Genomic DNA, 16,740 nt, shown 5'->3' on the forward strand with positions numbered 1-16,740 from the left:
ATATGTTCAAATTCAGACACAAAAGAGATCTTTAGTGCCCTATATCATCATCAAATTTAATCTTTGAATTGTACTACTTATTGTCTGCCAAAGGGCACTGGGAATATAAAGAATGTCAAAGTACATGTTCAGAGATGCATTTATGCAGGAGTGTGTACACACAGTACCTCTTTGAAGTATAATAACCACATGTAGCTTTGGTAAATATCTGGTTTGGTCAACCATCACCAGCTCCCTAATAGTAGTGCAGAAAAAAAGTACAAGTGCCTCTTTTGTGCCTGTATCCAGCTGCAGAGAGGGGAATGCTAACAAGTCAGCCTGGACACATAGAGGTAATACTGCCACTTAAGAGCAGTTTTTCAGACATTTATTTTTAACTAATTAACTGAGAAGGACAAACACAAAGCAGAAACAAATCATATAAAGAATGAAAACAAATAGCTCAAAAGAAACTATGAAAAGGCATGGTACATGTAAGAAAGAATAAAGGATTTAAACAGATTTTATTTGACAAAATTTCAATATGTGAATACAGTTATAAAGTAAGGGTACTGGATATTACATTGATCTGTGCTGATAATAATGAATGTTCTGATAGTTGCTAAAATATTGATTAAAAATAAAAGCCATTAAAACTCCAAGTGGCAAGCATAGACCTAAAAATCTAGATTTATGGCATTTCTTCTTGTCACAAGACACTTTATTATGCCTGCAGATGGACTATGTATGATCAAAGTAGCAGAGTAATTCCAGAAAGATGATAAGAATTACACTTCTGGACTGATCAGAAATTCAAAGTATATGTAAAGGTTTGGAGAAACATTGGCCATGTTTTCATTCAAGTGATGTCTTATAAAAACTTCTTTAGCACCTAAAAATGTTTGTCAATGTATAAACTATGTAAATCTCTGTATATCTCTGTAAAGTTTTCAGCTAGAATTTTACATCTTATATTTCCATTGTCTATGCTGACAAACATTTTTAAGGGCTAAAGCAATTTTAAAAAATCACTTAAATTGAAAATGTGACCAGTGACACACAAACGAATGGGGATACATGCCTGAGTACTTTCTGTACAAACACACATTCAAAACCAGCAGTGGCCCAGACACATTAAACACACTGCCTCACTCATACTTGTACACAAATGATGTATGCATTTCTAATCACATGGACATATTCAAAACATCACAGGCATCCACCGTAAAGTGTATTTAAAGGCGAGTGCATTTGGAGGTAGATAGAAAAGATTCAAGAGGTAAGAGAAATCTAGCCTCTATTGTGCTTTTCATAGAGCCTTTTATAGAGCCAGATGAATATTCAGTTAGTATTCAGCCTATGTACGGTTATGCTGGTTATATAGCATGTGATGCAAGCTCTTGTGAAAGGGAGTACAAAGAGAGTCTGAGGCCAGAAAGCATCCTTTCGCCTCCAAGAACAGCATATTCCCAATGTCCTTTCTGCTTTACTGGGAGCTACTATGTTCCTGCCTTTGAAGGGGTTTGCCGTTCAGACAAATAGTATGGAGTAAGGCGGGCATTGACAGTTTTCATTAGAAGACTCTCTGATCCAAGATCCGTAGCAGCCTGGTGCTGTTGCGGCTGCCCAGAAGGTTCTAAAGATAGACATTGGAAGAGATTTAAAGACCTTGTGTTCAACCAGCTAAAGAGATTATGTATGCACATATGTCCTCTTGAATGCATGTGACCACACAACTTGCCTGATGGTCTGCAGGCCATCTCCATGGCAGCGGTTGTCAGTTGCCATGGCATCACCCTGACACTCAACACACACCGAGCGCTCTCGGGTGAGCTGAGTGCTCCACATCTTTAGCCTGCAAGCTGCACTCCCCTGCTTCACACGCATGTACACACAGTAACTACAGCAGAGATAAGTAAACACACACACAGTGAGAGACAGGGATGTTGACCAGTAATTCTATAGTCCAGTTAACAACGTAATAATTCTATGGTGTGAACTGGGCCTAGAGACTGAGTAGACCATCGACAATAATCCTTCAGTGGACACCTTTTGAGCTTCTTGACACAATGACAAAGACATGGCAGTGTATCTCAGACCTATAAAAAAAAGAACTGCAGTCCAGCTAGACTAGTGACCACCACCCGCTGTCTCATCTGTTCCATCCTCACCTCTCCTCTCATCTGCCTGATACTTCAGAGCCTTTATCAACCCTATCAAATGTGTCAGTACTGGGAAAGCATGTTTAGGAATTTAGAAAAGTGAACAACTGTATTTCAGTTCAATGGAAAAGTATTTGTATAGCACTTTATACAACAGGTGTTTTCACAAAGCAGGTTTACAGAAATCAGCCATACAGTGAATCTAGATCTAGGCCACTAATGAAAAGCTCCCTGAGAGCTCCCAAGAAATCTTGAGAGGAACCAAAGTTCAGGAGGAGAAGCCAGAAGCTTAGTGGCTACAAAACCTAAAATAATCAAAGACACACAACTGAAAATATTTCTTTGTCTCTCTTTTAACTCTTACTCTCTGTCTCTCCTCCTCAGAGTGCATAAAAAGGTTTTATTTCCATGTGACTGTCAGCTTAGATGTTTACATAGCAGGGCATCTTGCCCATGATATGTTCAATTAATTAATTGTTTTGCTACCTTGAGTAAAAATGTTGTTTCTCTCTCCTTCTCTTTCTCTCTCTTTCTCCTTCTCCCTCTATGTTTCTCTTTCTCAATTTCTCAATCCTCCTTTACCTCACAACTAATCATGGTTGCCATCATCCTGTAAGGAACTACACCTCTCATAAGGGAAATGTTGCTATCCTGGGACTTCCTGTGTGTATGGGTGGGTAGGTGGGTGGTTTGGAAATTCCCGCAGAAATCCATTTCATCTCATGAAAGCTTAACACACTCATGCAGAAACTTAATTCCACTTTACTCTTAATAATCTTTCAACTGAAATACACTTATTCTCTAGGGCTTGGGTCTGACACATAAAAGACACAAATCATTTCAAATTTGCATTAAAGAAAGTTCCTTTAAACAACACTCAGTTAGGTCATCTGTTTATTAACAAGCTCCATTATTGAATAGAATCAAAATTCAGCTAAATGTAACGCAACCACTTCAACCAAATCAAGTGTACCTAGTACACACACACACTCACTCACTCACTCAGTACATACAAATACAAAAATACTCCCTAGAGGGCTAACCCCATTCAAAATGCTTATATTCTGAAACTGTTTTGCTAAATGCCCCCCACACACAAAATACCTATGGCTGGGTAATTGAGGTCAATATGTTGGGCCATAGAAAATCTGTGAAATACTGACAAACCCTCACAGCCTTTTGCTGTGCTCTCAGTGAAAACATATAGAGTTTTCACAGCCACCACTCACAGGAAATATCATTCCCAAGAGTCTGGTCACCGTGGCCTTCAAATGTGCAGTGTGATGGGTGTTTCATATTATTCCAGCTCATTACTGAGATAATAGGCAGTCTGGAGTCGGGCCATGCTATCCTAGGCCAATGTCACTACAAAGCACTATTTTAAAGGAACATGGTGCTCGTTTGAGCTTAGATATCTCAGAAGCCATACGTATAATTGGCTTCTATTTACATACAGTTAATGTATGGTGAAACCCAAATTCTTTAGGGAAATAAACATTTGTTTTATGAATGCTGCTGTTGCCCCACCTCTTTCTCTCCTCCTTTAGAAGCATGTGTGGCCGTCTCCAGGGGTCCTTGAAGTTCCGTTTGAATGAGTCAGGCAGGATTTTGGCCACATCTGAGGAAGACAGAGAGAAAGAGGGAGGTGAGAGAGAGAGAATTAAATGTGTACTTTAAGTGTAGCTAAACAATGAAACAATGTGCAGGAGACCCACAGACAAGATGCACTCTGGGACACGTGCACTTTCAAGTCTTTCACCGCACAGACGTCTTGAACTGTTAAATCTTTGACTATTATCCACACAGCTGTGCATAAATGTTGATAATAAATGGAGACGATCTCTTCAAACATCTGACAGAGAGATTATATTAAACATTTGGGAATTCTCTTTTTATTTAAGCTGGCTGTGCTTTTTGTAAACATTTTTGTACACATTTCTCACCCTTTTTATCTGGATTCATCTCACTCCTGGGAACACACTCAAATAATCATGGTTCTAGTTATAAACCCACATGGTTGATATCTTTCTCCCTTCTATTGTAACTTCATTACTCGTATTATCTTTAATGCAGTCAGCATGTTACCCTTGGCAGCGCTGCAGGTCTCCATGTGTGCTAAGCAGCCACGACGTTGTTTGAGATCAGGACAGGGCACACCTCCATTGCGAGGGTGTGTGGTCACTTGGCGATTGCGCTCCATATTTCCCACTCCACACACAGACGAGCAACGGGACCAAGCACTCCACTGCCCCACTGTACAGTCTACTGCTGCTGAGAGAGACAGAGAGAGCGCAGGGGGGGAGGAGCAGGAAATTAGAGAGTAAAAAAGAGAGAAAGAGAGCGGGAAAGAAGAGAAAGAAAGAGGGAGAGAGCATTATGAGCAAGAGAACACTTGCATAGATGATGTTGGAGATTTGTTAAGTGCACACACGCCCATTACAGGATGTAATTCTGTGTGTGATTGAGATCATTCAAAAGGGACACATTCTCAAAGAACAGAGGTAGAGGGGATAAGTCCAGATCTCAGTAACACAGCTGGTCTGTCATGTGATGTTTTTGAAGTGTGAAGTATCTCCTAGCCCACCAGCAATGAACATGCATGTTGTGCGAGAGTGTGTGTGTGTGTGTGTGTGTGTGTGTGTGTGTGTGTGTGAGAGAGAGAGAGAGAGAGAGAGAGAGAGAGAGAGAGAGAGAGAGAGAGAGAGAGAGAGAGAGAGAGAATGTGGAGAGAGAGCTTAAAAGTGTGTTTGAGATTCAAATATTATCTGTATGGATAGTATGGATTTCAGGAGTTCACTTTTGTTTTTTAAGGCATATAGTTCAGAGACTATATTCAGAGTCTGGGAACCCATTGGTCTATAGAATTGTAAGTATTACGTGCTCCAACACACCAGCTCTTGTAGGTAATGTTGATGTGCTTCCCAGCTTGAATTAGGTGTGCTGGGACAGGGAAGTGTGTGTAGAGTACTGCCCCTACTATAGTTGGGACTTACCTCTAGTTGGCTCTATGCCTATGAAAACTCTGCTGTAGTTTTAAAATAATACAAATCCTTTCCATACTGCTGACATGGTGTGTTTTATGTACCATGCAGTAAAATCATACAGCAACCTAATTACATACACACATGCAGAATATGTTCTCATTATATCACTCATATTCATCATGCCCAAACCAATCTGATAGCTTCTGACATTTGTAATTGGTCTTATACACACATACATGCACACTCACACATATATAGCAAAATATATAACAGTTAAACAAGATCAAACTTGCTCTCTGTAAGCACCAGTAAGCCCTACTATATATATATATATATATATATATATATATATATATATATATATATATATATATATATATATATATATATATATATATATGGTGGGACAACAGGCATACATAAAAGGTACATACTAACCTTGACACTGGCACACCAGCAGTATTGTACTTTATTGAATGTACGCAATATACAGCAGTGCTTGAAGGTTTGTGAACCATTTATTTATTGAGGAAAATGATGCAGCAAGATAACAGCACGATAACAAAGATCCTAAGCACAAGTTCTTCGACCAAAGAATGGATAAATAAGAATAAAGTTAAGGTTTTGGAATGGTCAAGTCAAAGTCCTGATCTTAATCCAATAGAAATGTTGTGAAAGGACAAGAAGCAAACAGTTCATGGGAGCAAATGGAAGGGATGGGCTAAAATTCCTCCAAGCCAATGTGCAGGACTACCAGAAACATTTAATTGCATGTTATTACTGCACAAAGGGGTCACAGCAGATACTGAAAACAGGTTCACATACTATTGCCACTCACAGATATTTAATATTTGATCATTTTCCTCATTGCAAAAATAACACTAATATTTTGTCTGATTTTACTTGGTTCTATTTATGTACTTTTAGAACAAAAATGTGAAGTTTTAGGTCAAATATATGCAGAAATATAAACTTCTAAAGGGTTCACAAACTTTTTTTTTTTTTTTTTTTTTTTTTTACTTTTTAGTAAAATGCAGGCAATTAGGGTGTGGGGTTGTCCATCTTTGCTTATGGCCATTTTCTGCCCAGACTGAGTTTGAGATGCAGTCACTGTGCAGTTAATAAACACTTGAACACATGTCATTAAAACTTTCAGTTGCTACGGCATGTGTATAAATTAAATGGTCTTTAACCCTTTTATGGAACACTTCATGAAAAAAAGTAGTACAAGCAGGTATGCTGAACATACCTGTTTATCTAAAACTGTTATATATGTGTATTTAACTGAAAATGTATGCACACAAAAAATATTTTTGTGTGTGTATATTTTCAGTATTATATATACTGAAAATATATATATTTCAGTATATATATATATATATATATATATATATATATATATATATATATATATATATATATATATATATCTTTCTTCTCATGTACAAAGCAGCCTGCAGATGTTTTCCCATATCAGTGCTTATGGAATATATTCTTTTGGTTGGTTGGCACTGATATGGGAAAATCTCCAGGCTGCTTTGTACATGAAAAGATGCAGAAAGACAGTGGGTCAAATTACACAATGTGTAAAAGGAAGTCTGCATTACGTTTCTTGAAGTGAAACCTAATACTGCAGTTGTGTTTGCCAGAAATGCAAAGGTTCAATCTGACAATACATAAGAGAATTTAGAAGTCTCAGCTTGTACATTATTGCTGTTCTTTTGTTTATCATGCTTGCATCCTCAAATCGGATAGAGACTGACAAAAGGTTCAGGGCTGTAGCCAGCCCAGGTTCCCAGCAAAGAACATGGTGAACATACACATGGCATGCTTTACTGGGTTTGGTTATTAAATGTTTCTGCAGTTGCTGTTTAAAAGTCCATGTACTTGCTTTCTGGTTTTACCCAGAAGCGACTTCTGATCTGAGCTATACATTTAATTATCCTTCTTCACCTTCCACGAGATGCAATATGTCAACACACACACACACACACCTCATCATACATCCACTCTCAAATTCCTCACATTCCATTACATTAGTTTGGCAGGTCTGCCCCAATCCCTTTCCCTGATAACCTCTAAAAGCCTGGGTAAACTAGACCTATTTTGCTCCAGCTTGGTGATTTTATGTTTATTTTAAATAAAATCTTATTATGCATATAAAGCTACAGAAAGGTTATGTTTCAATATTTGACAAAACAGATATTTGAACAGAGCATTTAATACCATTGACAGGGTAGATTACGGCTCAGAACCACACAGAACCCTCACATCCAAACTGTATACTGACACTCACACCCACATGCATTTATGATACAGAGACCTACAACAGACCACCACAAATTAAGGTGAACTGTAGTCAAGGCAAGCAGACCACATGCTCCACGATTAGTGTGTGTTTCTAAGCTCGGCTTACCTCAGCAAAGCTTTATTTCTTTGTTATTGCAGATGAACAAAGCATTTAATAGTAATGACAAGGTAGATTACTGCAGAGAGCCACAGAGAACCCCTCACATCCAGACTGTATACAAACACTCACACCCACACACACATATGATACAGAGACCTGCAACTTTGTTCTTTCAAAAATGAAGCAAACAATTTGTCTCTCCACAGAGAATTTCATAGTGCTCAAGTATTTATATACATTATGTATCATGATTATGATTATGAGTGATAATAAACCTGTATGACAAAAGAAAGCAGTGTGTACATTCAGTTCACATGCACGCACGCACACACACACGTGCACACACACAGAACCAAAACTCTCTCTCACACACACACCTGTATTTGCATGTGCATTAACAGCTGTAGCAGCTCTGGCAGGCCTTAATTAATGTGTAGCCCATAGGGTCTGGTGTGCGGAAGGATGGGAATGAGTGTGGAGAGGTGTGTGTTTTTCAATGACAAAATGACCAGTGTTCTTTTTAAAAAAAATGGAAAAAGAGAAGACTTGAGCAAGATTGATTGCCCCCATCCTGCCAATTGCCCTACCCCTCTCTCCACAAATGAATCACAAACATGCATACGCAACGTGTTTATAGGGCATGCTAAACACAGGGCAGGCTTCACACTGCATTCCACCCAGCTTCAGGACTCTGCAACTGACAACCCTGTTTTGTCGTGAACATATTAGAGGCGGGCTCACAGTAACACCAACATGCTGGAACATAAACTCTCAGGGCTTCACTGTGCCTCCTTCGTTTCTTGCTTAGTGAACAGGTATAATTAACAAGAATCTGTAGCAAAGGTTTTACCAATAGAGGGCTTACATTATTGTATCATCTTCGAGGCAAAATGTGGAGATTCTACTCTATGATGTTTATTTGGATTACCCTAATCTTCATTTTGTAGACATTTAATAACTATGTCATATTAAATGGGAGTGTATTAACACAGTGCTCCTGAGTAGCTTGGTCAGCTGAGGCGCTGCAGGGTCCTGTCATGTTGACCTGAGTTTAAATCCAATCAATAGCCATTGTTTTGGTGGCTCAGCCATCCATAGCCAGGATACCATGATAGCACACTGGACAGGGAAGCTGAGGTGAAAGGAAGTAAGCCAGAGCAGATGGAGCTCATCTACAGTGTAAACCAAGAATAATGAGAAGCCACTAATACTAATAATAACTAATACTGCTGAATTGTTTTTACCCTTCTGCTGCAAAAAAAGCATACAGAGAAATACACATTTATTATGACAACAAACAACAAAGAACCCTCTGTACTCCAGAGGGCTCAAAATGTCCATTTACACAAAGGAAGCTAAGACTAATTGTTGCTCTTAACAACGAACAGCCTTAAGCTTCTGAAGAGTGATATCCTGAGCTTCACTGAGCGATGCTGAGCCTGACGATAGATGAGAACAGTCTAGGCTGGGTATGTTCTGAGCATTAAGAACAGAACCACTGGACAGAAATCTCTCCCTTTTGTTTCTACCTTTTCCTCTTATAGTCTTGTTCTCATTTTTCACTCTGCCTGTTCCTGGGTTTTGTCAGGACAGTCCAAGTGTTATGCTTTGAGCCGTCAGTATGATAACCTCCTCGTGCACTGAAAATCCTACAGTACTTACTCCTCGTCATACAAAGTGCATTCCTTGTGCTGAAAACACACCGCTTCCTTGAACACACGCATACATCCTCTACTATTACTCTCTCCCTCAAATTTTCTCTCTCTGTCTCACACACATGCACAAACATATGGAAAACATCCTGAATGAGACCTTTACTATGATAGTAATCAGTGTAGACAGTTTTACTATCAGCTCAACATGGATAATGTCAGTAAGTGACTCATTACAGTAAGTCAGTTATCAGTCTTGTTCTGTCCCACATTCTGAGATGGTCAACAACTGTACTCAAGGAAAAGAATGACTGCATTAAAAAACAAAACTCAAAGAAAAAATATTATCCATCCAAAAATGCAATAGCCACCATTTCCTATAGCTCAGCAGTGTACACACTGACTAAATACAGGCCATAAAGAGGAACATGACTGAGTCAAAACAAATCAAATAAAATTATACTGTTGTGCTGTATTAATCACCTGTTTACATAAAGCCACAATATTAGAGATTATATACACAACTCTCTTTACATATTCTGTATAGTGTAACTGGCTCATGTGGAGTGAAGATGCTGATCTGCTACAGCGGAGATGTTTCAGTAATGACTGGGAATGTTGTGGTATGTTGGGTAACAGGTTACAGTCTACAGGGAAGAGGAAGACAGTATTACCCACTGACCATGGAACTTCACATGCTTTCAGGAAGCACCCATGTCTTATAGCTTTTGAATGGTACCACATGGATTACTTCTCATTCTATTACAGTGTGTGTGTGTGTGTGTGTGTGTGTGTGTGTGTGTGTGTGTGTGTGTGTGTGTGTGTGTGTGTGTGTGTGTGTGCGTGCGTGCGTGCGTGCGTGCGTGCGCGGGTGTGCGTGCGTGTGTGTGTGTGAGGTAAAGCGGGGGTGAGCATGACAGAGAATGAAACTGTCATGAGGGTTATTCTGCCTCACTACAGTGCTACACTTCTGAACTGAAAAACAATTGATACACCACTGAAATATTTCATGACCTGTGCCATCATTCTGCTAGAAGAAAGGTACACTTGACTGACAGTTCCATATGGATTCATTTGCTTACATCTGGATAATAAAAAAGATCAAAGACATTTACAGACATTTTTTATCAATCACATCATACACCATTGTATCATTACACCCTGTGCGTGTGTGTGTGTCTGTCTGTCTGTCTATCTTATATGCTACATTGTTGAAGTTCTCCATTATTTCCAAGTATGCATTCAACATCATATTACTACTAAACCCAGATGAAAGCAACTAACAACAAATTATAAATTAGTGAGTGAATAGGTTCACACCACTGGACTGGGTTGAGAGGAAAGGAGCATTATGAAATAAATATGAAATGACAATAAATAAAACAACTAAAGAAGCATTTTAAAATAAAAATAATTAACATAATAAATAACAATACAAAGTTTTCAAATAAAAAAACAGCACTAATTAAAGGAGCAATCAGTCATTTTCTGCACCATAAAGTAGCAAACAATATTTATGAAAGTGATTATTTGTTATTTAAAAAAAAAAAATTCTGTAAAGTGCAGATCAGAAGAAATGAATCAGATTTCTTTGTAGTCCACAAATGAACCAATATTTGCTCCATAGAGCGGGTCCACGCATATCCTAGCGGCCATGTTTGAAAAAGATTTAGTATACTCTCTGATACATCCAGGCCACTAGGTGTCAGTATACTCACTGTTTCATAATGTGAAGAAGAGTGATTGGGAAAAAAATAACATATTTAAAATTTCTTTTCAATTAAAATTTTAAAATAATATTGAATTAAATAAAACAATCGTAATTTGTAATAAATTACATATATACACATTTTTACAATATATTGACTAATTTCTGTGCATTGCTGTAATATTAAAATGATTATTTATTTCATAATTTCATTTTAATTTATTTAAATTGTGGATTCTATATTTTCATTAAGCAGTGTGCAAAAGCATTGGGTGAAGTGAAAAATAATTTGGAGGGTGCGGTTATAAATAAGTATCAGCGAATCATATTACCTGTCTCATACGTTTAACCTACTGCGCTTTGTACAGTGCAGGTCAGGAAGGTCTGTACCTTCTGTCGTTTGACGCAGCTCTGAAAACCCTACAGAGCAACAGGTGTGAATACTGTGAAGTTTGCGTCTTGCTTACTCCACTTTTCATAAACAAGATGAGGTTGGAGATAGTCATTCCTCCAATTAAATAAGCTGAGTTTGAGCTTCAACAAAAAAGGAACTATCTGTTTGGAATGATATCCATCTACTGCCAAACGATACGGTACCAATATTGAGCACAGTATTCTATGACAGAAACTGATAGCATGGCCTGTATGCATAAAGCTGGTTAAACCACTTCATCAGACTGCGCTTTAACATAGTCCCCCAATGAACATTTACAAAGAATATTCTATTAGCGATACGTCATTTATACTTTGGACCGCCTATTTCGTCTCATTAACACTTCCAACCTTACGCAAACCAAAGTGCGAAATTAACAGAAGCGCACCTGGCAAAGTCAAGATCATATCGATATATTGTAGTGCTACAAATATGCTGTGGCGAGGTCTTAAAGACTAACGAGAAAATACGTCGCTGAGTCTCATTGCAAACCCAGTGAAGTAAAAGTTGAAGACAAAAGAGCTTATTCACACAGCTACAAATGTAAAATAAATAAATAAATAAAAGTCCGAACATTGTGATTATTACTGTGCTTTACACAGTACAAGTTGTCTTAATCATAACCATGAATTGATACCATTATTGAGATGCCTTTCTAAAGTTAATAAACAAAAAACGTAATCGTTTGCGCTTTTTGGACTGCGAGCGTGTTGATTTAAATACATTCTTACTTTTCAAATATATATTCAAATGGCTTGTACTTTCTTATTTTGCTAAAGTATTCTGGCTGTAATTTTTATAAAATGCTTTCAAGGTGTGTGATGTATAAAAAAAAAATCCCATTCTCTCCTCTGTTCATGCAACGTCACTCATATCTCTCAGTATTAACAGTTTATGTAGTGCTGTACCGAAATCTGCAGCGTACGAGCGCTGTTTTCTTACTGATGAGAGTCATTTTAAATTCGCTTAAAATCATCTCAAGTCCCAGATACAGTTTTAGGAGATTAAACTTTAAATTCACAAAGCAGATTCAGGCTTATTATTTGTCATTCGGACGTTACCCTTTTTAACTGTGAGAAATTCGAAACATCAAACTCAATAATAATCATCTAAAAAGTAACCTAAATGGTCGTTTGATGAAAAATATCAATTGTCAGGATATTTACCGACAGAATTTATCGATCTAGTAATCATAACATTGATCAGAGTTTCAGCAACTAGATTTACTAGAGAAACTCACCGGATATTTGGCACTCTTGCCGATAGTCCTCACAACAGTCACCGGTTTTCTGACAGTATGCATCACAGTAGCAAACGCTCTTCCTCTTGGTGTATTCGAAACAGTCGTTGTTTCTGCCAGTGCAACAATTAGGCGACTTTCTCTCTTCGCATCCGGCCTCGGCCCCCGGGATACAAACTTTAGAAAAACACACTAAAACACTATAAATAGCTATCCAATATCGTCTAAACACACATCCGTGCGCCCCCATATTTGTAGATCCTCGAGAATAACTTCTGCGTTGTGGTACAGCTACGGTGCACCTGGAGAAAAATAGACTAGTAGCTACGATTTTTAATATTAGTGGATGAAAATAAAGTGTATGTCCAGTACAGCAGAATAACGTGCTATAATTTCATGTGCGAACGCAGCGATAGCTAGAACTTGTCCGCACACCTTGTTCGGGTAATGCGCAGTTGTCTCCGCGGCGCGGCGCCGCCCCCATTGGAGATCTTAGCGGAGGCAACCTCAACTTCTTTCTCGCCAAGGCACATTGCCTCGCTGTTAGTCGGCGAAAATAAACAACTATGGCCTCAGTTAATAAGAATTTAACAGCGGAACTTCAAAATTTAGTAGGTACTAGTGGTGCACATCAATTAGCCTACCTTTCACCAATGTTGTGCTGGTGTAAACTTGAATATAAATGTGACTTAAACGTTCTATAGCCGAAAGGTCTTATAGACCCGGTGCAGATAGTGGAATTTGCGAAATTACGTTTAAAATTACGTTCCTTTTCTCCCTTTCTTTCTCCATCTCCCTCTCTACCTTCAAAGAAAGGCAGCAGAGAGACAGGAGTGTTAGGGATAATAAAATTACTCTCGCCTGAGTACGTATCCAATAACGTACTGTAAAAGCGCATCAGGCGGTAGGTCGTATCGTGGACCGGACTGTAAAACAACGCAAGTATTGTGTCTTTCTGCCATCTTTTTTAAAAGGCCTTGGCTCAGAATTTGTATACTAGCAGCTGGTCCGAGGTGTAACACGTCCTGTGTGAGAAGCCATTCGCTCATTTTCCCAGGGACAACGTTAGAGAACGATGAACGTAAATATGACATTTAAAAAGACTTCATTGCCTGCTGACGCTGTTCTTTTTTGCGTTTGTGAGAGATATTTGGAGATTGGACATGATAAGGATGGGAGCAACAGTATCCAATTCATACATTTTACAATAATAATAATAATTTTAAAAAGGAAACTCTTAGCAAGGAAACTCTCAGTAGTGTGTTTGCGGGGCGGCGCTGAGAAAGAGGTGGGGAGAAATGGAGAAAAGAATAGCAGAGTGGAATCTTTCATAAGGAACAGAGGTAGGGAAAGGTGTGACAGAACACCCTCCTGTTCCGTCTTCTGTTTAATTTCAGACAGGCACGTTATGTCTATAACCGATAGATGGCACTAGTGAATTAGCAAAACTTCATATAGCCTCTCAAACCAAGCGAGTATGTGATGACAACGCCGACAGCACAAAGAAATAATTAGGAAAAGAAACTGTGAGACAAACTGCTGCTTATAAAGCCACGTATGACCCAACTCCAAACCCCATAGCAACATTCCTTAATGCAGGGTCCTGTGAATGTCATCCGTAGCACTATACAGTCCCTGTTTGAAAGAGAGAGATCTAGAGCTTTTCAGGACTGTATCACTTCTGAATACAGGGTCTTGTTAAAGTTTGAACATCTTCGCATGCCAGCCCATGGCACTATACAGTCCCTGTTTGAAACACACATCCACACGTGCACACACACAGGGTGCAATTATGTAATGGCATATGATGGGATTGATTAAAAATGAGTAAAGATGTCTGTAAACATATTTTCCTTTCATCTTTTTTTGTTTTGCCTATAGTACTATACACTCCCTGTTAGAAATGCGCACCACACCACACAGACCGAGAGAGAACGCGCTTTTCAGAACTGTATCACTTCTTGCGTGAAGAATATTTCATCAGGACAGACATGGCGGAAAGACAAAGCCAATTAATTGATCTGCTTATAGATTTATTTCAGTTAGGGAAAATAAAATAATTTAATGTGAATATTCATATTTTGACACTAATAATTTTATCAGAGACAGACCCAAACATATAAGCATATGTTGTAAATGGCACCAGCAATGGGATCAATGGGATTATATAATATGATACTTTTGAAAGGCACAAATACAACTGCACCAACACAAATGAACAGAGACAGATCAACAGAAATGTTCATGCACACACAAAAGCACATGCATGAAAGATCTGTTAAATGGTGAACCGCTATGCTAACTGCCTTAGTGTGTTATGGGAACAGGTCATTAACATATCTAGTATGCATGACCCTGGCATGCCCAATATAAATGGATATTGACTATAATAACTAAGGACCAAGCATGTCAGATTTGGATGCAGCTCCTCCACCATGAACAGGTACCCCCACAATAAAACCCCCTACTCAATCAATGCCCCATTAAGCAGTCTAGTAAAACAAATTCACATCCAAGGATAATACATTTGTAGATATTCCAGGAAAGATTTTCTTTTTACACAGTGACTCAACCAAACCCTTATCTTGCAACTTGGACACTTGAAAGCTCATCTGTGATTTAAGATCATCAATGTGGAGGCACTGCCACCTTTGCGAGAGTACTGAAAGAAGAGCTCAGACAAAGAACTAAATGCACGTAGGACATGCTGTACTTTTGATTACACTATCATGGCTTTTAAACATTTAAATTAAAATCCCTCATAGGCCTGTTAGTTCATGAAGAGAAAGATTGCTCGAAGCTCTAGGGGCATTCAGAAGAATGTTATTCAAAATCCAATATGAATACACGATCATATTGATTTACATGAAATATTTGTAAAACACAGTGTAAATCTTTTGCTTTGACACTCTAACAACATTACTTGAGTAAACAGTACTAATACTTAGTTTATAAGTATTCCTACATGTGTACAGATGTATGTATTGCTTAAAGTCAACAAGGAAAATAAAAAAGGTCATATCAAAAGGTCATATCAAAAGTGAAAACAGTTGTTTCTTTAAAGTATTTGAGTAACAAATGTATTCAACAAATTTTCATGAGGGGAAATCTTGGCGACCATTTAATAGTATCTTCAGATGTGCATTTGAACTGTATTTGATCCTTTATGAGATACTTAATGCTTAAACAGTCTGAACAGGCAAATTGTTGGGTATAACTTTAAAAGCTTAAACATGAAAAGCTTACACCCAGGGAGTCACATCACAATAAGACTCGGATCTTTCATTATAGAATATGTAATTTCACATTCACTGGGGGGGGGGGGGGGGGACTACTACTAATCACTGCATCAGGACAATGCACAGCTATGGTGTTTTCAGTACATTCACTTGTTAATTGTGTTCCACAATTCTGGTGTACTTGTCAGTTGTAGAATATTGCACACAGGGAGGGCTAACATTCATACACATCAAGATAAGGACCAGCGCAAAATGCATAAGGGGGAAAAACAGTAATCACAGGAAACCAATATTCTTTTGCTTTTAAAATCAAGTCTGAGGAATCTATGGTTAAAGGCACAAGTACAACACAAAATACAACATTTTTAAAACTGATTAACAAAGGGGTTTACTAATGTAAACAAAAAAATATAGCCAAAAATATAGTGAGCGATCCCCGGGATCCAAGCACTATCTTGCAAGTAATGTAAGTCTTATTGAAACACAGCATAAAATTATAGCTAATAAATACTTATAGTACTAACAACTAGTAACACCATATCAGATTGAACAAGACTTAGTGGAGGCTTTCAACAAGTTGTTTTGAACATGTATATATAGTTTAGTAGAGAGTGAACTAAGCGTCATTTTTTTCTGGTTTGGTGAAAATAAAAATGAATTAATAGGATTGATTACATGTGAAATTTAGACATATTTGTAATGTGAATATTGTCATAGTTTTGCATTATGACACCATTTATGTTACTCTATTGTAAACAAACAAAAAATGTTAGTTTTGCCTCATTTTCTTCTCATGAACCTTTGTAGCACCGAAAGAGTCTGATGTGCACAAAACTTGGCAGTCCTCCACATAATGTAATGTAATGTTGACACCATATGCCAAATTTGGTCACAATTTTAATGTCCCTACTTCTCAGCTTACAATGATTCACT

At 38.1% G+C, this 16,740-nt stretch overlaps 1 protein-coding gene across 2 annotated transcripts; it reads right to left on the bottom strand.

Moving 5' to 3' along the window:
* Positions 1-484: 484 nt before the first annotated feature.
* Positions 485-13,032, bottom strand: si:dkey-178e17.3 (somatomedin-B and thrombospondin type-1 domain-containing protein). 2 transcript variants are annotated; one of them, XM_027022168.3, is made up of 5 exons: positions 12,569-13,032; positions 4,227-4,412; positions 3,669-3,759; positions 1,721-1,879; positions 485-1,615 (listed from the first exon to the last, which is right to left on the bottom strand). In XM_027022168.3, exons 1-5 carry the CDS (start codon positions 12,816-12,818, stop codon positions 1,510-1,512), a joined length of 792 nt encoding a protein of 263 aa, XP_026877969.2. In that variant the 5' UTR covers positions 12,819-13,032; the 3' UTR covers positions 485-1,509. The 2 variants fall into 2 exon arrangements, with proteins under 2 accessions (XP_026877969.2, XP_026877970.2); XM_027022169.3 differs by having other exon boundaries at positions 4,227-4,409; positions 12,569-13,028.
* Between the last annotated feature and the right edge of the window lie 3,708 nt (positions 13,033-16,740).

Source organism: Electrophorus electricus, chromosome 25 (genome assembly GCF_041902795.1).
Source record: "Electrophorus electricus isolate QZ-2024a chromosome 25, ASM4190279v1, whole genome shotgun sequence".
In the NCBI taxonomy this organism is placed as follows: domain Eukaryota; kingdom Metazoa; phylum Chordata; class Actinopteri; order Gymnotiformes; family Gymnotidae; genus Electrophorus; species Electrophorus electricus.